General features: G+C 37.2%; 2 protein-coding genes across 2 annotated transcripts in view; both read left to right on the plus strand.

The window, feature by feature from the left end:
* Positions 1-7,872: 7,872 nt before the first annotated feature.
* LOC122015815 (histone H4) lies at positions 7,873-8,500 on the plus strand. The gene is made up of 2 exons (XM_042572873.1): positions 7,873-7,947; positions 8,051-8,500. The coding sequence occupies exon 2, from the start codon at positions 8,084-8,086 to the stop codon at positions 8,393-8,395; it is 312 nt and encodes a 103-aa protein (XP_042428807.1). The 5' UTR covers positions 7,873-7,947; positions 8,051-8,083; the 3' UTR covers positions 8,396-8,500.
* LOC122015801 (histone H4) overlaps positions 7,914-23,175 on the plus strand; it is a 30,218-nt gene continuing 14,956 nt past the window's right edge. Inside the window, exon 1 of the mRNA XM_042572862.1 lies at positions 7,914-7,947. The gene's annotated coding sequence lies outside the window, so the exon portion shown is untranslated. The remainder of the gene's footprint in view (positions 7,948-23,175) is intronic.

Raw genomic sequence — 23,175 nt, forward strand, 5'->3', positions numbered from 1 at the left:
GCTGAGCTGATCGAGATGTTCCGTTCTTTTGGAGCCGGACCACCCAGATCACACCCCTCCTCATCTTGATAGACATCTTGACCACTATGTACATTTCATCATGATCATTGTACCTTGACTTTGACTTTGAGTTATGATATTCTGGACTACATTTACTTAGGTGTATATTAATCTTGAAAATGATTTAGTCTATTGTGCCTAATAGATTAGGAATTTTAAAATTATTTTCAAAAATAAGCACTTTCAAATTCTAAGGTAAAATAGTGTTATGTTTTCAAAATTTCCTATTTTTAGAATTTCAAAAAGGTTTAGCCTTAGACTAGAATAATTCCTTAGAAATCATGTTCCCCTAGGGCTAGTACTTGAGCATCTCACCAACACCCTAGGATTCCCCTGTTTGTAATTGCCAAACATAAAAAGGGGTGAGATGCATAGGCAGATTGTCTGGACTTAAGATGTTTATATCAGTACATCAATATAAGTCTGGGCGTTAAATAACAAACAAATAGTAATCAAGTTAAGTCATTCGGTTTAGTCAAATACTAACTGATACTTAGACTTAACTTGACTAACCAAGTGAAAGCTGCTATCCTCTGAATAGTCAGTAAGTAGCTAACTGGTTAGACAGATTTTGTATATCAAGTTCAGGGGGAGAAATTAATTTTTTTAAAATTAAAAGTTTTCTTAAAAAAAACATTTTGAAACTAACATAGTTCATTTTTTTAATCTTAAAAGTTTTTTTTTATTTTAAAAATTAAACTTGAAAATTGGATCTACCTTAGTTAAATTTTTTTGTCAAAATTTACGAACTAAGTTTTTGGAAATTGAAAATTAAAGATTACTTTTGACTTAGTGTTTGAAAATTGGAATTGAAAATGGAGTTCACTTAATATTGAAAATTTGATTTAAAAGCTAAAACTTTACAAAGTGAGTTTTTAAAAATTCTTTTAAAAATTAGATTTTTCAAAACCTGATTTTACATAGTTGGATTTTGAAAACTTTTTATAAATTAAGTTTTTCTTCAAATTAGTTTTCCTTAAAACTTGAATCTTTTCAACCTACAAAACTATTTTGAAAATATTTTGTAAAATTACCTTTATAAAACTTATGTTTTAAAGGTTTTGAAAATTTGGTTAACCTTTTTCTTTAATAAATATATAATAAAAAGTTATTAAATTATCTTTCTAACTTAACCATTTTTTCAAATCTAGCTAAAACTTGTTAAAAAGTATTCCTTCAAAGCTATCTGTCTAACTTAACAATCTTTTTCACAACTTAGCTATTTTTAAAAAGGTTAAGAGATACTTTTCCCCTGAGTCGATCTGATTTATATTTACATTATTTTTGCAAAGATTTTATATTTTAGATCAATGTTTCTTTTTGATGAATGTCAAAGGGGGAGGGTTAGGGTGGTTAAGTTAGCTAAAACAAATTGAAAATAAAAACTAACTTAAAAACCTGTTAATGCTTGTTTTTACTTGCATTTTACACTAACTTAACCAAGTTGTCATTCCATTAAAAAGGGAGAGATTGTTGGTGTCGTTAACACTAACGGTCTAATCCAGGTTTTGATTAATGACAAAATAGGTTAAGTTAGTTTTGCTGTTGATCTAACACTCTGACCGAGTGTGCAGGAGAAGTCCAGACAGGTCGACAGGCTGATTGGATGTCTGGCACGAAGCCCAACTAGGTCGACGGGCCGACCAGATAGCTGACACGAAGTCCAAACTGGTCGACGGACTGACCGGACGTTTGGCACGAAGTCCAGCTAGGTCGACGGGCTGACCGGATAGCTGGCACGAAGTCCAAACGGGTTGAAGGGCTGACCAGACGTCTGGCAGGTAAGTGGAGGTAAGTCACTAGAGGGGAGTGACTGTGAGGACGCGTTCCCGGGAAGGGAACTTAGGCACCGATCCGACTTAGAACCATCTCGGAACTCTAAGTCGAGATCTTGACTAGATTTCGGTCTCAGAGAGACGAAATCTAATTATTATTTTTCTTATCTATAAAATTGTGGTAACAATCTGTGTTGCAGGGTATAATTATCTCGGACTAAAGTTTTTCTTGCAGGAAGGAGTTTGCTGGAAAACTTGGGTCCGGGCGCCCGGGAGGTACCCAGGCGCTCAGGAGATACCCGGGCGCCTGGAGGCAAATTCTATCATCTTCTCATCGCCGCCACGTGGAGTCTCCTGGTTGGGTCGGCTATGTCATGGTCGAGGCGCCCTGAGCCTCCTATATAAGGAGGGTCAAAGGCGGAGCTCCAACAACAACTCACGATCTGCTCTTCTGCACTCCTGCGACGCTGCGAAAGCTCTTCGACAAATTGCTAGTTTGTTTGTAATTGTTTTTTATTGTCGGTTCTTTCATTCTCTAATAATTCTTGTACTTGTTTTGTAATCTACATTTCAAATTATTAGTGATTGTCCATCGAAAGCACCCTTGTGTGCGAGCCTTGGAGTAGAAATCGACACAGGCTCTGAACCAAGTAAAAAATTACTCGTGTCATTTCTTTTTCGCTTTACTTATTCCGCTGCATATTCTTGATAATTTTTTTAATCGATATTCACCCCCGCCCCCTCCCCCCCTCTATCGAACGTCTACGATCCAACAAATTCATTCATAATTAGTGATGATTTCTTGTTTTGTTGCTAAATTTATTGCAGATTTGGGACGAAATTTTTTTATCTAATTTTTGTCCTTAAATTCATTTTTTTTTTGTTATGCACTATAAATTGATCCTTACTCTATTGTAGCATATTTGCTTCCCTCTAACCAACTGAATACCTTGTTGGGACAAATTTAAAAAAGTAAAATTCCTATACTATATTAATTGTGATAGTATTTCCTATTTAATGTTAAAGCAACACGTCTATTCTAATTTAATTAACATTGTGGCAAAGGCGAATACACTCGCTCCCAGTACCCCCGCCAACCCGTCCCAGGGTTAACACGGAGAAGGTAAATCACGGGCGGTTACTAATCTTTGGAATAGTGACTAGTACATAGGGGATGTATTTATCTTTGTTGGTTGCTACTCGGAAAACCTAGAGGTTCCACTGTACAAAAATTTTGTACAAAGGTCTGAACCTTTTCCTAGCTACCATGTGTTCTTTTAAATTAAATTTTGGATCGCCTGCGGAACTTAACACGTTTGATCCAAAACTTAATCTATTCGTTCTTTTAGGTTTTGACTTGGGTCTCCTGCGGAACTTAACACGTTTGACTCAAATCACCTTAAGTTATTAATTCCATTAAATATTAATTTCCATAATTGGTTCCCAGTACTGACGTGGCGAGGCACATGACCTTCTTGGATATGGGAGCAACCACCACCGACTAGACAAAATCTTTTATGGAAAGCTAATATTTAATTTCCTAAAATAACTTTAGGTTAACCGAAAAGAACAATCAAATCACAAGGAAAAAAAAAAACAAAAGAACACTATATCGAAAACAAATTCTAAACTCTAGAATCGTATGCCTCTTGTATTTGGTATTATTTCCAAAAATAACTAGTATGATGCGGAAATAAAAATTACTAGTTATACCTTTTAGAAAGACCTCTTGATCTTCTACCGTATTCCTCTTCTAACCTCGGACGTTGTGTGAGCAACGATCTTCCGAGATGAGAAACCACCAATCACCTTCTTCTTCCTTGCAAGTTTCGGCCATCAAAACTTCTCCTAGGATGAAGAGGTTCGGCCACCACCACCATGCTCCAAGGGATGCTAGAAAAGAGGCTTCTTTTCTCTCCTTCTTCTCCTTCTTAGTTCCGGCCACCAAAGCTATCTCCACCATGAGAAGGTTTCGGCCACACAAAGGAGAAGAGAGGAAAGAAAGGGCCGGCCACACCCAAGGAAGAAAAGAGGGAGAAAAATAATAGAGTTGTTAGCATTGAAGCCTCCTCTACCCCCTCTTTTATAATCCTCGGTCTTGGCAAATAAGGAAATTTTAATAAAAACTTCCTTAATTCTTTTGCCATTGAAATGGAAAATTTATTTAATTAAAATAATTTTCTCTTTTCAAATTATAATGGCCGGCCACTCTTCTCCCCAAAACAAGGAGAGTTTTAATTAAAACAAAAATTAAAACTTCCTAATTTGTTTCTAGAAATTTATAAAAATTTCTCCAATAATTTTAATCCCTTCATGATTGGTTAATAAAAAGAAATTTTATAAATTAAAATATTTCTTTTAAACATGTGGATAATTTTCAAAAAGGAAAGTTATCTCTAAAAATTAAAATCTCCTTTCAATCTACAAATAAGGAAAGATATTAAATCTTTTCTTAATCTTTTGTAGAAACTAATAAAAGAGAATTTTTAATTTTTAAACTTTCTTTTAAATCATGAATATAATTAAAAGGAAAGTTTTTACCAAAATTAAAATCAACCTTTTAATCTACAAATAAGGAAAGAGATTTTAACTCTTCTCTTAATCTTTTGTAGAATCTTATAAAAGGAAGGATTTAAATTTTTAAACTCTCTTTTAAATTATATTATCCACATAAGAAAAATTTTAAAATTAAAATTCCTTTTTATTTTAATAGGGCCGGCCACATGAATTCACCCATGAACATACCCATCGTCGGCCTTAGCTTGGTCGGCCCCTATAGGATGGGTAAGAAGGTGGGTATAGGTGGGTATAGTACTCTATAATTAAGATGCTACGATAGGGACCGAGAGGAGGAATTGGTTTTGGTCTCCCGATAAAATTAAGCATCCCGTGCTCGCCCCGAACACACAACTTAATTTTATCAATAATAATTCATTCAACTAGAGAACTATTATTGAACTACCGCACCAATCCCAAATTATATTTTGGGCTCCTTCTTATCATGAGTGTGTTAGTCTCCCTGTGTTTAAGATATCGAATGTCCACTAATTAAGTGAGTTACTGACAACTCATTTAATTAATATCTTAGTCCAAGAGTAGTACCACTCAACCTTATCATCATGTCGGACTAGGTCCACCTGCAGGGTTTAACATGATAATCCTTATGAGTTCCTCTTGAAGACATTATCAACCTAGTATCTCTAGGACACAGTTTCCTTCTATAATCAACAACACACACTATAAGTGATACCATTTCCCAACTTATCGGGCTTATTGATTCATCGAACTAAATCTCACCCATTGATAAATTAAAAAATAAATATCAAATATATGTGCTTGTTATTATATTAGGATTAAGAGCACACACTTCCATAATAACCGAGGTCTTTGTTTCTTTATAAAATCAGTATAAAAGAAATGACCTCAAATGGTCCTACTCAATACACTCTAAGTGTACTAGTGTAATTATACAGTCAAGATAAACTGATACCTAATTACACTACGACCTTCTAATGGTTTGTTCCTTTCCATTTTGGTTGTGAGCTACTGTTTATAATTTATAAGGTACTGATAACATGATCTTCTGTGTGTGACACCACACATCATGTTATCTACAATATAAATTAATTGAACAACTACATTTATCACAAATGTAGACATTTGACCAATGTGATTCTTATTTCTAGATAAATATTTTATACCAAAAGCTAGACTTTTAGTATACATTCTAACAATCTTGACTTTACCGAGATTCGAACTCTAGACCTCATTGTGGTAACACCTCACGTGCTAGCCACTAAGCCCATCCGAGAGGACTTTCTAATTTAATTAACATGGTCATTATTGATATAGCAAGATGGAATGAAGAAATGAAGAAGGGTTATGTAACGAACCCTTAAATAAATGAATTTAATTATTTGGTTAACTAGGAATGTAAATGAATCAAATTTTTCACGAGTTATTCTGAGTTCGATTCAATAAAAAGTTTGTTCAAATTTGTTTGTTTATCTTATCGAGCCGAGCTCGAGCTCGATTTCGAGCTCGACAGTTTTTTCAAGCCGAGCTCGAGCTCAAGGATATTCGGCTCGTGAGCTCGTGAACATGTTCATTTATAGACTTGTGAGCTCGAACTCGAGCTCAGCTTGTTTAAAGGGTCCGAGATTATGTTCATTTACAGGCTCGTCAACTCGAGCTCGGCTCGTTTAAAGGGCTTGAGAATATGTCTGTTTATAGGCTCGTGAACTCGGACTTGCGCTCGACTCGATTAAACGGCTCGTGAACATGTTCAATGATGTGTTGAGTTTGGAAGTTTAATGTAGTAGTTTGGGATTTTCAATGATGTGTTGAGTTATATTATTTTAATTGTTAGATTTGTTGAATATTTATTCAAATAAGTTTTCGAGCTCGCTTAGCAAGCCTGCAAAACGAGTTCTAAAATGAGCCAAAAAAATGAGCTCTAAAACGAGTTCGAAAACGAGTCCAAGCTCGCTTAACGAGTTAGACTCGTTAACTATGATAATTGAGCTAATAACTAGTTGAACTCGAACTGTTCATGAGCTTGGTGATTCCAAAACGAGCTGAGCTCGAGGCTTGTGATAAAAGTTCGATTTGAACTCAAGTCAAGCTTGAATCGGAATATAACTTAAATGAGTTGAACTCGAACTTCATACTATTCGGCTCAATTCGACTTGTGTACATCCCTAAGGTTAACACACCCATACAATGCGTATTGGGGCTGGAAAATCAACAAAGTTAGAGGCCGACATAAAGGCCCCTGAAAAACGTTAATGGGTTTACTGGTCCAAATTCGTCAACCCATTAGCTTTGGTTGTTCTAATTACAATTAAACTCGAGAATCGTTTAGTTTTTTGATCTTTTATATATAATGTAGTGATATATTTATGGAAATTATGTGTTAATTAGTTATTTTTCAAATTTCATATGTAAAAAAAATAATTGGATAGAAATAAAAAAAGAATACTTCATATGCCGATCGGACGATCATAACATCCTCATGATTTACACTACATCTTTGAGATGTGATCTAATTCATCCGATCGATAAAGAAACATAGGGACACAAGAATCTGGGGATAGAGGATCTCATCTCAAAATGAGATGAGATCCTCTGTCCTTAGATTTTTGTATCCTCATGTCCTTTTGTTAATCGGACGGTTATAATATCCTCATGATTTGCATTACATCTTTGAGATGTAACTTAATCTGTCTGATCGACAAAGAGACATAGGGACACAAGAATCTGGGGACAGAGGATCTCATCTCAAAATGAGATGAGATCCTCTGTCCCCAGATTTTTGTGTCCCTATGTCCTTTTGTCGATTGGACGATCATGACATCCTCATAATTTGCACTACATCTTTGAGATGTGATATAATCTGTCCGATCAACAAAGAGGCATAGAGACACAAGAATCTAGGGACAGAGGATCTCATCTCAAAATGAGATGAGATCCTTTGTCCCCAGATTTTTATGTCCCCATGTCCTTTTGCCGATTGGACGATCATGACATCCTCATGATTTGCACTACATCTTTAAGATGTGATCTAATCCGTCTGATCGACAAAGAAACATAGGGACACAAGAATCCGAGGACCGAGGATCTCATCTCAAGTCCCTAGATTTTTATGTCCCCATGTCTTTTTCAAACGGACGGTCATGACATTCTCATGATTTATACTACATCTTTAAAATATGATCTAATTCGTCTGATCAATAAAGAGATACAAGAATTAGGGACAGAAGATCTCATCTCATCTAAAATATGAAAAAGTCAATTTGTGTTTTTTTACTTCGCATTCTAATCATACTTCCATTTTTACCGGTGCCAATTAAAAAATAAAATAAAATTTTAAAAAGTTAATTTGATTGTTATTTTTTTTATTTCGAGGGAAAGGCGAAATCATTAACGATCCGTGTGACCCCTATTAATGCGTCATCTGCCGTCCGTTTCCTGCTAATCAAGGGTGTAGATTTTACACTGCTCCGCCTCACGGTTGCGCCTTGCGCGCATCGCCCTATTGCTATATAAGCCCGCTCGCACCCGACCCAACTCCATCGCTTTCTCCAAGTTTCGCAGATCTCGCAGCCTTCAGGTACGCACCAAATCCCCGATATCTCTTCCTCAATCGACGTTTCTCATCTTTCGAGCTTCAAAATCTTTTTTGTTTGCTGTAAATCGGCCTCGAATTTGGGCAGAAATCAGTCGATCGAGAGCTCGATTAGGCGGCGATGTCTGGAAGAGGGAAGGGTGGCAAGGGATTGGGCAAGGGCGGCGCGAAGCGCCACCGCAAAGTGCTTCGCGACAACATCCAGGGCATCACCAAGCCGGCGATCCGGCGCTTGGCAAGGAGGGGCGGCGTGAAGCGCATCAGCGGCCTGATCTACGAGGAGACGCGCGGCGTCCTAAAAATCTTCCTCGAGAATGTGATCCGTGACGCTGTGACCTACACGGAGCACGCCCGGAGGAAGACCGTCACCGCCATGGACGTCGTCTACGCGCTAAAGAGGCAGGGAAGGACTCTGTATGGCTTCGGTGGTTAATTAGAGATGCCTATTTACTGGAAATAATTCCAAAGTATAATGTCGTAGTTAGATTGTTGTTATGTAATGTGTTTTGAATTTGATCGTGTTGTCTTATATTACTAATCTGAGTTCTTAGATTTCCAGAATTAGTTTTTAATATAATTTAAGTGATTTTATATGTTTGGGTAATTAAAAAAAATGATTAATTAGATTGGATGATTGGATAATATTGAGCTTAGGATTATTGGCTTGGGGTAAATCGGGTGCTCGTAGTGGGTAGTTTAGGAGCTCAATATTTTTTAATTATGTGTTTTATTTGGAAGAAATTTTTTTATAAATTTGTCAAGTATTTGAATTGTGGATATTTGGATGATAATTTATATATTTATGTATAATTTCATAATATTTAATATATGAATAGAAAGTTATTTAAATTTCTTATAAGATTTTCATTATTGGATTCATAATAGAAAATAAACCAAAATAAACAAATATCATGAAAATATGTGAATCAATAATTTTTTATTTCTAATAATTCATCAAAGATATTATTATATTATATTTACTCTTTACACAATTAAATTAAATTAATTTATATGTATAATATAATGGATCTTAAATTCATTAACAATTCTTTTTGTTGATTATAAAACTTTTTGTTTGAATTTTTTTTATTTCAAGTAATTGGTTGTTCGTAGTGGTATATGGTTGTAATAATGATATACATATGTAATGTAATTGTATGTAATAGTAATAATATATATATAATGTAAAAATGTAATATAGAATATATTATATAATGTAATATAAAATAGTATATAATATTTAATGAAAGAAAGAAAATCCGACGATAATAATCTATATTTATAATGTGACTGTTAGATCTAAAATAAAGATATTTCTTGACCGAAGTTAGAAGTATAGAACTCTTCAATATGAAAAGACGGAATATAGAATCTAAAAGGATAATGAAAATTGTTCATCTTTGAATCGGGTTGGTCCTGAAGAAAAAAGAATTAAAATAGAAAAATAAAATAAAAGTTCTATTTTTTGAAAAATTGTGGGGCACCTTTTTTTTTTTCGTATCATAATCTCTGGGGCAATATATTTGGGTAATAGTGTCTATATATAATGACTTCCATTTTATTTACTTGGTATAATAAAATATGGTTAGAAATAATAAAATTATAAGAAATAGATTAAAAATATAGTGGAAGAATTAAAAAAAATTATCAATTTGCATGTTTATATTTATTGATATTGATAGTCTTTTACAGATGTTGTATATGAGTTTTCAGAATTATAAATTTAATTTATTTGTACTCCTTTATTTGCTCTTTTTGTTTTTTTTTAAAATTATAGATCATAGTCCAATTTACTCGGTGACATAAGATGATGTTTTCCTTTAGTCTTGGTATGATTAAATATATGTTAGATGTGATTGCTAAATCTTTTCTTGAAAATTCTTTTTATTTTAAACTCTTCATTAGATTTTCAAATGAATGATTACTACAATAGAAAAAATATATATACATTTATTTTTATTTAAATATAAACTGAATAAGACATATCTTAAATTTACTTTGTCTTATCTCTTTTGTGGATAATGCAATGTTTGTATAAGTCATTGAAATTTTTTTTAATGATTATTCGTGACTTTATTAATCTTATGAATTAAATGTACAAAAATTTCAAACCTATCATAAAGTTATAAATAATGTTAAAAATTATGATAGTTGAAAAAAATAAATTAATTTTTAGTACTTACAAATCTCTATAGGAATTATACACTTTTGAATGCCTTTCAACTCAATAATCGAGTATCTGGGGAAAGATGATGGATGGGTACTAGTAGCGAAGGTGAATAGAAGGTAGTGGTGAAGGTGCATGAGAAGGTCTTGCTTGATGACAAATGCTGAATCTGACTGGCTGTGAAAACTCCGTCTACGATCACTCCGTCGAAAGATGTTCTAAAAATTCAAATATAGGATAAAATAAATTATAAATTTGATGCATAATGAAGAATATTAAAAAAATTTACTATATTCACTAAGAGATATCGGAATGTGTGTAAAAACTACGATGACAAGATGAATAAAATATGATAATTTTTGTTAAATTAAGATAACAAAACATATCATTATCAAAAATCAAAGTTTTCATTGTCATTGTCTTTCTCATCCCTATCTTCATTGTCATCCTCTCCCCTCTTCATCATCATCATTCTTATGAATTTCATTTGCATAACGTTTATCACTACTCCACTAAGATCTCGTAATGTTGGAATAATATATACCTCGGTCTAAAATATAGTCATAACTTTCTTTTGTTGATATGCAATGTCTTCCCAACATTTCTCAATTTTTTGTTCATGCTTTTGTTTTACAAACTAGCTACCAATAAATTTTGTTACGTTTCATACTAGAATATAAAACATAGAATATTTGAATTATTTGTTGTAAATGATTCATATATTTTATACAATTTCTTATGCTTCATTTCAACTAATTATGTCATGGATGCACCTTCATTCCTCTGATAGGGTCAAACCAGCGATCTCGTATTTCTGGATTAGGATATTCTACTTCTATAATTTCATTCAGTAAATCATAAAAAATATTGCTTGCACTTTTATCATTGAACGACTGAACACAACCCCCAATATTCATTGTCGTATTACTCATTCTATATTCTTGAGTATGAAAATTATATCTATTTATGAAATATACTAGCCAAATGAGTAGCAATACTTTTGGACCCAATGATAGATATATTAACAAATCATGTTTAAGGTAAGCTTGATTAGCATGAACCGAAAGTTAAATACGCTAATTGTTAAAAGACTGCATATGTATAAACTAAATTTAGATTGTTTATTTATACATGATTTGAACTATGGTGCAAATTCTTCTTTGTATAAACGATCAAACTCTTGTGTCGACAATTCATAATATAAGTTTTAAAAAATCCTAACATAAAAAATAATAATTTATAATATAAACAATTTATGACATAAGAAATATAGTATTACAGAAAATATATACTAACTTGTAATATGATGATACTTCTAGACAATTTAGAAAATTATATGTTTGGGCTACTTGCCATTCTTGACCAATTAAGTATCTCTGCTTATATGGTATACTTGGTCAATCAAGATAGTTACAAATTGAGAATGACTTCAAATTGACATCAATAGGACCCTCATTGTTTCTTTCCTCTCTTTGTCTTTTGCTCATAATGTGATGCTTAATATAATATAATGCAAACGTTGTTACTTTATCCATAATATATGTATTAACAATAGGTGCAAAAGTTGTTACTTCCTCCATAATCTAATGTTTCAAGTCTTATTTACAAATTTTGGATATGTTTTATCAAAAAATTTTCATGATCTGATGGATGACACATGGGCCCCTCTTCTATTTGATGATTTGCATGTCAAGTCATGTGTTCAAAAGTTGTTTTTGATGTATAAAGCCTTTGTAACCTAAGGGCGTGTTTGGTTGGGAGTTATTACTTAATTATAACCTTAGTAGGTTATCACCGACAATCTTATTTGGTTTAAGTAATCAGTGATTCTTGATAATGCAACATTCCCGCCACGACAACAATCAGGGAATATAACTCGGAATCAGAAAACCTTGAAAACCTTAGGTTTTCCACAATTCTGCGGTTATCAATATTTTTTTTTCAAAATTACCCTTCGAAAAGAGCTGGAGCAAATTATGAGGGACGTCGATCATGATGTCACTGTCGTCGACATCTGCCTTCTCCCCTTTGAGCTCCTCCTCGAGATCTTCTTCCGCCTCACCCTCTCGAAGCTTCTCTGTGTCCAAGGCACTCACCTCTCTCGTGTCTGCTCAAGACTTCCACCGCCTCTATGAGGGACCCTCCAATCGTGGTGATGGATGGCTCTTCATCTACAAGAAGATGCCCCTCAGGGATTCTGTACTATGTGGATTTAATGACTGCTTCGACCGGTGGTTCAAGATCCTTGTCATGAATGTGGAATCCCTAGCGAGGACCTCTACTTCCTTGCTGCCTCCAGGGGCATCTTCCTTTTTGCCTCATACAACCTTCGTGAGCTCATCGAGGTCAACATCACGATGCGCTCTGTGCGGTAGATCCTGCCCAACCCCATGGGGTCGCGTGACACCGTCATGGAGGAGATTGGGGTAGAAAGTAGAAACAGGTCGTCGATCCCTCTGACGTCAATCACTTTCGCTTCCTTTTCACGGAGATGGTTCATAAGCGTCCGTGCTCTTCGATTACTGATCAGAACCGACTTGTGATGCGCTGGCCACTTGCAGAGGAGGAGGTGTTGCCGCATGGGAGATGTCAGCGTGAAAAAATCGAGCATGAGGGAGAAGCACAGTAAAAAAGGGAAACAAATTAAAAAATTTAATCACATATCTAAATATATATAAATTTAAAATATATATAATCAGTTAATCACATATCTAATTATATTTTAAAATATATATACATTGATTTTAAATTTTAAATATTATAAATCAATTATATTTATTTATTATATATATTATTAACTTATTAATTAATATTATTATAATAATTATTAATAATAATTTAATTAAATTAAATTTATTTTTAAAAAATTAATCAGATAATTGAACAAGGGGAAATATAGTAAATGTTAAATTAGATTATACCATTATTTAGGTTGTCACATAACTGAGATTATACATGATAATTTGAACTAAACGCACCCTAGGCATTTAAGGTAAATAAAATAACTAATTATCTGATTTACATCGCTGTTAACTCCTTATGGTGGTCTTGTACTTATTTTGATTACAGAATTTATAACATCTACATCTTCATCATCTCCCCAATATAACATATAACCATCTATGTAAACATTAATTCTTTCCACTAGGTCCCCTCGGGACGGTCTAGTGGCTAGCACATGAGGTGTTGTCACCCTGAGGTTTGGGGTTCGAATCTTGGCAAAGCTGAGGTAAATGCCTCCCTTATGTGCTAGTCATTATTCCAAAGGCTAGTAGCCGCCCGTGATTTACCTCCTCCATGTTGGCCCTGGGACAGGTTGACGGGGGCGTCAGGGGCGAGCGTATTGATCTTTTTACCACCATTAATTCTTTCCACTAGAAAACCTAATTCTTTCATAAGTTTTTTCATACTGTAAAAAACATTGGACGGTATGTGATCACATACCAATGCCTCTCCAATATCTTGAACAAAATCATTAAAATAATCTTAAGACATAATATGCTTTGCCTTGACATTCAACAGTCTTGTGGTTAGAGATAATTTAATGTGATTGTCACAACCTGCCCATAATGGTTCCTTTGCAGCACTTAACACTTCTTAAAATTGGAGATATGTTTTATCAACACCTGATACTTCTACCTCCTCCAACGATAATGTATAAGTAGTAAACATTTATTCAACTGTTAGAGGACAACTAGAACTTGTTCCATGTGTTTCGAGAATGAAATTCTAACTAGTTTCATCAATTATCATCCTCTGATATAGATTTAATTGATTATAATAACTCCGATTTACACTAACTGAGACTCATATATTTCATCCATAATCCTCATTGAATGATTCATCATGACATATTCAATTATAGTAATTTGAGGTAAAACTAAGTCTACAAAAGTATTCTAAAACTTTATTGCAGTTTAGAAACTTTTCTGCATAAACATCTTATTTTATTGTCATCCATTTATACTCAACATTACCAGATGCAAAATTCAAAAATTGATTCAACCCAGTCATAAACTCGTTAGTTAAACTCCGACGGTTAGGCAAAGGCAAGAGTGGCGGACCAAGGCCAAGCGCGGTCGGCAAAGCCCATCCGTGACTGACAAAGCTTAGACGCGGCTTCCCAATGCTAGGCAAGGCTAGCCGTAGCTATTCGTAGTCACCCAAGGCCAGTTGTGCCTGCGGGCAACCAAGGTCAGCGTGGCCACCGATGGCCAGCCAACCAAGGCCAACCACAGGGTCTCGTGGATAGTCGCGACCAGCCAAGGCCAGTCGCAAGGTCCCGCAGCTACCCGTAGCAGGCCAAGGCCAGTTGCTTGTCAAAGAGGGAAGACATGGATGAGGGGAGAGAGAGGGAGCCTACCGGATGGAGATCGTTGTTGTAAGAGCCCTAGAGCCAATCATATGATGATTGTTGTATGGACTCGATGTATCATATTCCTATATATTTATAAAGGCATTTCTTTATAGTTATTATACTTACTTGTATTGGTGCCAAATAACTAAGTATAATAACGTCCTTGAGTAGAAGGTTCTTATCTATATCAATCGATTGGTTGAATCGATAGTGAGATGATATAGAGAACACTACTCTTAATTATTCCTAGTCAAGTATTAACATTCAGGGACAATGTTAATGCGATGAGACTAGCATGTAGGTGAACTCGATGACTTGATCTCACAAATCATGGATATAGAGATATCAAGTTGACACATAGGTATGCATTGGAGAATGTATACTGAATGACCCACCATGAGAAAGTATCATGGATCGTTATATGAGTGTCATATATTTTCTCATGTGACTATTAGTATGACTATGAGTCCTTGGACCTGAAGTCACCATGGTTCCCTACATAAGGAGTTGCATACTTTGACTTCGTCAAACGTCACCCGTAACTTGTGGACTATAAAGACGATTACTGGTGTGTAACAAATTATGCGGAGGGATGTGAGTGATGTAGATGAGATATATCCCTCCTATATGATGGGAGTGACATCATGATTCTTGATAGAGTGAGACCACTAAGTGCATGACCATGTCCAAATGAGTCAATATGAGATTTGAGCTCATTTGTTTAGAGTGAGTCTACTTGGAGTTCAAGATATAGATTGATTAGAGGATGCCACGGTCTATGCCTCAATTTAATCAATTTAGATGTCAAGGATAGAAGGACATTATCATATATTGTGAGAGTCACAATTAGTAGTCACAAAGGTGATGTTGGATCTCAACATTCTTGTAACTTGGGTAGTAATGATGTGTTGCTAGATATCGCTCATTACTTATGATTCTAAATGAGTTTAGGAGCATTTTCAATGTTACAAGGACCTATAGGGTCACACACAAAGGGCAATTAGATGGAGAATAGGTTCATATGATAAACCAAGAGGATTAGGTTCATCTGATGAACCAAATTGGATTAAGAGTAATCCAAATTAGACTAATTGAGTTGGACTCAATTTGATTCATGTGTCCAATGAGTCTAATTTAGATTATGACTTATTGAATCAATTTAATTCAATGAATAGAGATTCATTAAATCAAATTGACTTAAATCAATGGTTAGATTTGATCAACCATCGGAGATAAATGAGTCAAGTTTGACTTGACTTGAGAGGGAAGATGAAGGGTCAAGTTTGACTTGACCAAATGTCACCTCATTGTGACTTGGCATAGGGCCGGCCAATGATAGTGTTCCACATCATTAAGGCCACATCATTGTGTGCCACCTCATGAAGGAGACCAAGAGTCATGACTATTGGTATTACATGGAGGTATAAGAACCTCTAAATGTGGCCGGCCACATTAGTGTAGTGAGTTACATTTTGTGTACTCATTCGAGAGATCATCTTCTTCCTCCTCTCTTCTCTTCTCTCCCTCTCATCCTCCATTGCAGAGCCACCCAAGAGTGCTAGCACACTCTAAGTGGTTCTTCTCCACCTTTTGTCCGTGTGAATACTTGAAGAGGAGTGTTCACTTGACACTCTACGAGATCTGACAATTTTTGGACGAGCGGGATAAGCGAAGGGTTTCGCGACAAAGGTATACTCTCTTTTCAGGTAGATCTAAGGTAGATCTAGTGTAGAAACATGTACATGATTTAATTTTTAATATATCTTCGCACGGATCCGAGGCTAGAATTCAGGGTTTCCGCAACGCAAAAAGCGATTTTTGCGGCTCAAATTGCTAACAGTGGTATCAAAGCCACGTGCGAAGCATGTACATGTTTGTATTTGTTTTTATGAAAAAGGATTTAGATCTGTAAGTTTCTATAATTTTTCTATTTTTTATGGATTTTGTGAGTATTTTTCTCGTAGAGACGAAGCAACAAGTGCTTGGACACTTGTAAGCTTCAAATACCGAGAAAAATCTTCCGAAACGGCAAGGTCTCGCCTAAACAAAATTATTTTGTTTTGGGACAGCGACTTAAGGCGCTATTAGATCAAGATGGGACACTCGTAATATTTATTTTGCGAGAAGGGGCGCTGCCCCTAACCCCGCAAGGGGCATTGTCTCACGATAGCGCCCGAAAATCGCTAAACGGGACCGCCGCGGAGTTGTGACTCATAAAATTGATAAAAACAGTAGTAAAATTATATAAATTTATGTAAAATACATAATTTAGAATTATGTATGATATTGTGATGGTCATGGCCCAAAACCCCAATTTGATTGGTTTAAAATTGTGTTGTAATTCATAATATGGCCTACGCGCCATTTTAATGTTGTGCGTATTGTATATGATGTGCGACCTGCGTGTCGTGCCTCCTTTATTTATGTTCCTGTTGTAAATAGACTTTAGACTCGAATGTAACTCGAGTTTCATATTTGTATCTCTGCCCTCTGGGCTTGTACTAGAATTAGATGAATATTGTTATGTGTCTGCTCTTACAAAAAACATCATTTCAGTCTCTTGTTTGGACAAGAAAGGCTTTTCTTTTGTAATAATGAACAAATGTTGTTCTGTTTACTTAAATGATATGTTCTACTATAGTGCACCTCTGATGAACGGACTCTACATTCTAGACTTAGAGAACCCTATCTATAACATAAGTACCAAAAGGTTCAAGTCAAATGAGATGAACCAAACCTATCTCTGGCATTGTCGCTTAGGTCATATAAATGAGAATTGCTTATCCCAGCTCCATAAAGATGGTTTGCTAGACTCATTTGATTTTGAATCATATGAGACATGCGAGTCATGCCTACTGGCAAGATGATCAAGACTCCCTCTAGTGGATACAGCGAAAGAGCGACTGATTTGTTAGGACTTATATATAGTGATGTATGTGGCCCTTTCAATGTCACTACCAGAGATGGTTATAGGTACTTCATTACATTTACTGATGACTTCAGTAGATATGGTTATGTGTATTTGATGACACATAAGTCACAATCCTTTGAAAAGTTCAAAGAATTTAAGAATGAAGTACAAAACCAGCTAGGCAAGAGTATTAAGATACTTCGATCAGATCGAGGTGGTGAATACCTTAGCCATGAGTTTCGTGACTATCTAGCTGAGTGTGAGATCCTACTCCAACTCATTCCTCCTGGAACACCACAGTGGAATGGTGTATCCGAAAGGAGGAATCGTACCCTACTAGATATGGTACGGTCTATGATGAGTCACACAGATCTTCCTATGTCTTTTTGGGGATATGCTCTAGACACAGCAGCCTTCACACTTAACCGTGTTCCAACACCATATAGGATATGGACTGGGAGAGATGCCCAGATGTCTTTTATGAGGATTTGGGGTTGTGAGGCTTACGTTCGACGTTCTCGGACAAACTGGGACCCAAATCCGATAAGTACTATTTTATTGGATATCCCAAGGAAACGAAGGGATATTACTTCTACATTCCCAGTCAACACAAAGTGTTTGTGGCTAAGACTGGGGTATTTCTAGAAAGGGACTTTGTTTCTAGAAAAACTAGTGGGAGTACGTTTAATCTTGAAGAAGTTCAAGATATGGACCATAACACTGAAGCCTTGATGGAAGTTGAACTGGAACCACAAAGTGTTGTGGATGATGAGATTGTTCCACAAAGAGTTGAGGAACAACAACCAGTTCAAATAGACCTACCTCTTCGCAAGTCTGATAGGGTACGTCGTCAGCCTGAGAGATACTCATTTCTCTTGTCTGACCATGATGACGTTATGCTCGTTGAGAATGAGCCTACCTCCTATCAGGAAGCTGTGATGAGACCAGATTCTGAGTCATGACTAGAGGCCATGAGATCCGAGATGGAATTCATGTACACCAACCAAGTATGGACTTTGGTTGATCCACCTGAAGGCGTCAAACCCATTGGGTGTAAGTGGGTCTTTAAGAGAAAGACTGACATGGATGGACTTATTACCTATAAGGGTCGCTTGGTAGCTAAAGGTTTCAAGCAAATTCATGGTATTGACTATGATGAAGTATTTTCTCCAGTAGCGATATTTAAGTCCATTCGGATCATGCTTGCTATTGCAACATACCACGATTATGAGATCTGGCTGGCAGATGGATGTCAAAACCGCGTTTCTGAATGGAAACTTGCTCGAGGATGTGTACATGACACAACCTGAGGGTTTTGTAGATCCACAGCATACTGGTAGAGTATGCAAGCTGCATAAGCCCATATATGGACTAAAGCAAGCTTCTCGGAGCTGGAATCTTCGATTCGATGATGCGATCAAACAGTTTGGTTTCCATCAAGAATGAAGATGAACCCTGTGTCTACAAGAAGGTTGTTTGGAACACAGTTGTCTTCCTTGTATTATATGTGGATGACATACTACTCATTGGAAATGACATCCCTTTGCTGCAGTCTGTAAAGACTTGTCTAGGGAATTGTTTCTCAATGAAAGACTTAGGTGAAGCAGCCTGTATTTTAGGCATAAAGATCTATAGAGATAGATCTAAGAGATTGCTTGACCTAAGTCAAAGTACATATATTAACACGGTATTACTATGATTTGCCATGCAGAATTTCAAGAAAGGATTTCTGCCGATGTCACATGGTGTGAGTCTTTCGAAGACTCAAAGTCCCTCTTCTAGAGAGGAAAGAGACAGCATGGATAAGATCCCTTATGCTTCAGCCATAGGATCTATCATGTATGCCATGCTATGTACTCGTCCTGATGTTTCGTATGCTTTGAGCATGACGAGAAGATACCAGTCAGATCCAGGTGAACGTCACTGGATAGCGGTCAAGAATATTCTTAAGTACTTAAGAAGGACTAAAGAATATTTCTTGATATTTGGAGGTGATAGCGAGCTAGCTGTAAAGGGTTACAGTGATGCCAACTTCCAAACTGACCAGGATGATTATAGATCGCAGTTTGGGTTCGTGTTTTGTTTGAATGGTGGTGTTGTGAGCTGGAAGAGTTCGAAGCAGGACACAGTTGCTGATTCTACAACAGAGGCCGAGTATATTGCTGCATCAGAAGCAGCATAGGAGGCAGTTTGGATCCGCAAGTTCATTACTGAGTTTGGGGTGGTTCCTAGCATAACCGATCCTATAGAGCTCTATTGTGACAATAATGGAGCAATTGCACAGGCTAAGGAACCTCGTTCACACCAGCGGACCAAACACATACTACGGCGCTTCCATCTCATTCGAGAGATCATCGATAGAGGAGATGTGAAGATTTGCAGAGTACCCACAGAGGCTAACGTCGCTGATCCCTTGACCAAGGCTTTGGCACAGAGAAAGCATGATGGTCACACTAGGTCATTGGGCCTTAAAGCCTACACTAATTGGCACTAGTGCTAATGGGAGATTGTTAGTTAGAGCCCTAGAGCCAATCATATGATGATTGTTGTATGTACTCGATGTATTATATTCCTATATATTTATAAAGGCATTTCTTTATGGTTATTATACTTACTTGTATTGGTGCTAAATGTTGGTGCAACCTTAGGTCAAGGTTGACCTGACTCGAGTTGACCTGACTCGAGTTGTATTTTGATGTTTGACGAGAATAGAAAAGTTCTATTCTGATGTTTGACGAGAATAGAAGAGTTGTATCTTGATGTTTGACAAGAATATTGGAAAACTTGGGAGGTCGTGGGTGCAACCCTTGGTCAAGGTTGACCTGGTTGACCCGACTTGAGTTGATCTATTTCAAGAAGTCCAAGCAGGGAACTTGGCACGGGAAAAGTCCAAGTATGGAGACTTGGCACGGAAAAGTCCAAGCAGGGAGCTTGGCATGGGAAAAGTCCAAGCAGGGACTTGGCACGGAGAAGTCCAAGTATGGAAGCTTGGCATGTGGAAGTCGGAGAGGGCTTGGTAGCTCGTTCTCCGGACTATGGTCAGAGAGGGCTCGGTAGTTCGTTCTCTAGACCTGATGGAGTCGGAGAGGGCTCGGTAGCTCGTTCTCTGGACCGGATGTGGAAGTCGGAGAGGGCTCGGTAGCTCGTTCTCCGGACTAGGTCAGAGAGGGCTTGGTAGCTCGTTCTCTGGACCGAACGAAGTCGGAGAGGGCTCGGTAGCTCGTTCTCCGGACTAAGTCAGAGAGGGCTCGGTAGCTCGTTCTCTAGACCAGGAAGGCAGATAGAAAATCCTGGTGAGTGAAGCCAGGTAAAAGTCCTAGTGAGTGAAGCTAGGCAGTTTGGAAGTCCTGGTAAGTGAAGCCAGGCAGATTGGAAATCCTGGTGAGTGAAGCCAGGTGAAAACCCTAGTGAGTGAAGCTAGGTGAAAGTCCCGGTGAGTGAAGCCGGGCAAGGAAAAATCCAGATGGATCAAGGATGATCGGACATCTGGTGTTGAGAAGGTCAAGTAGGTCAAGGGAGTGACCGGATACTTGGCACGAAGAGAAAAGTCCAAGTGGGTCAAAGGGATTGACCGGACACTTGGTGGGGAGTCTTAGCAGGTCAAGGGAGTGACCGGATGCTAAGCATGATGTACCAACAGGTCAAGGTTGACCGGATGTTGGTGTGGGAGACTTGGGACTTGGTATTGGGAAAAACCAAGCTCTGGATCGATCTGGGGACCGATCCAGTGATACGGCTGATCGGTCTGGTGACCGATCAGTAACCAAACAGAATGCTTCTGTGGATTATCTGATCGGTCTGGTGACCGATCAGAAGCGAAGAAGATCGGGAGAAGAAAGAGGGGGATCGGTCTGTGGACCGATCCACCTGAGTCCTGATCGGTCCACAGATCGATCAGAGACGAGGCCAACTCTCACAGAGAGTTGGCTGATCGGTCTGGGGACCGATCAGGCTAAGGCCTGATCGGTCCCAAGACCAATCAGAACACTCCTGGACCGATCAGGAGTGTGCTTGATCGGTCCAGTCCCTAGCCGTTGCGACACAATGGCTAGTTTATGTGTCTTCTTCTTCGCAGGTTATATATCGAGGTTGAGGGCCTCTACAGTAACAGTTCTTGCCCTTCCTCCTTACTGCAAACAGAGCTTTGCTGAGCTCTCATTTTCCTGAAGCTTCGTGGAAGCTTCCTTCGGCTGGTTCCTGTTGTTGTAGGTGTTTCGTGAAGTTACTGCTTCATCCAGTCGACGAGAAGGCAAGCTGTGTTTTTACATTCTTACTGCCTTTGTATTGTGTTGTATCTTTGTACTTCTATCTTGCTGTTGCAAGAAGTTTGTGGCGAGGTTTCTCCACCCAGAAGGAGTTTCTATTAGCCGGTTTTCCGGGGTCTCATCCACCGACGGATTGAGAGGATTCGTCCACCTTACGGACACGCCGAGGAGTAGGAGTTTCATCTCCGAACCTCGTTACATCGCTGTGCTTGAGGTTTGATTTCTCCATTTACGTTTCTGTTGTTTTTTTCCGCTGCGCTAACTTGATTTGTAGAAAGAAACGCGAATTTGGGATCGACTATTCACACCCCCCCTCTCTAGCCGCATCCGAAGGTCCTAACACTAAATAACTAAGTATAATAGCATCCTTGAGTAGAAGGTTTTTATCTATATCAATCGATTGGTTGAATCGATAGTGAGATGATATAGAGAACACTACTCTTAATCATTCCTAGTCAAGTATTAACATTCAGGGACAATGTTAATGCGATGAGACTAGCATGTAGGTCAACTCGATGACTTGATCTCACAAGTCATGGATATAGAGATATCAAGTTGACACATAGGTATGCATTGGAGAATGTATACTGAATGACCCGCCATGAGAAAGTATCATGGATCGTTATATGAGTGTCATATACTTTCTCATGTGACTATTAGTATGACTATGAGTCCTTGGACCTAAAGTCACCATGGTTCCCTACATAAGGAGTTGCATACTTTGACTTCGTCAAACGTCACCCGTAACTGGGTGGACTATAAAGGCGATTACTGGTGTGTAACAAATTATGCGGAGGGATGTGAGTGATGTAGATGGGATCTATCCCTCCTATATGACGGGAGTGACATCATGATTCTTGATAGAGTGAGACCACTAAGTGCATGACCATGCCCAAATGAGTCAATATGAGATTTGAGCTCATTTGTTTAGAGTGAGTCTACTTGGAGTTCAAGATATAGATTGATTAGAGGATGACACGGTCTATGCCTCAATTTAATCAATCTAGATGTCAAGGATAGAAGGACATTATCATATATTGTGAGAGTCACAATTATTAGTCACAAAGGTGATGTTGGATCTCAATATTCTTGTAACTTGGGTAGTAATGATGTGTTGCTAGATACCGCTCATTACTTATGCTTCTAAATGAGTTTAGGAGCATTGCCAATATTACAAGAACCTATAGGGTTACACACAAAGGGCAATTAGATGGAGAATAAGTTCATATGATGAACCAAGAGGATTAGGTTCATGTGATGAACCAAATTGGATTAAGAGTAATCCAAATTAGACTAATTGAGTTGGACTCAATTTGATTCATGTGTCCAATGAGTTTAATTTAGATTATGACTCATTGAATCAATTTAATTCAATGAATAGAGATTCATTAAATCAAATTGACTTGAATCAATGGTTAGATTTGATCAACCATGGGAGATAAATGAGTCAAGTTTGACTTGACTTGAGAGGGAAGATGAAGGGTCAAGTTTGATTTGACCAAATGTCACCTCA

This window comes from Zingiber officinale, chromosome 1A (assembly GCF_018446385.1).
Source record: "Zingiber officinale cultivar Zhangliang chromosome 1A, Zo_v1.1, whole genome shotgun sequence".
NCBI classification, from domain to species: domain Eukaryota; kingdom Viridiplantae; phylum Streptophyta; class Magnoliopsida; order Zingiberales; family Zingiberaceae; genus Zingiber; species Zingiber officinale.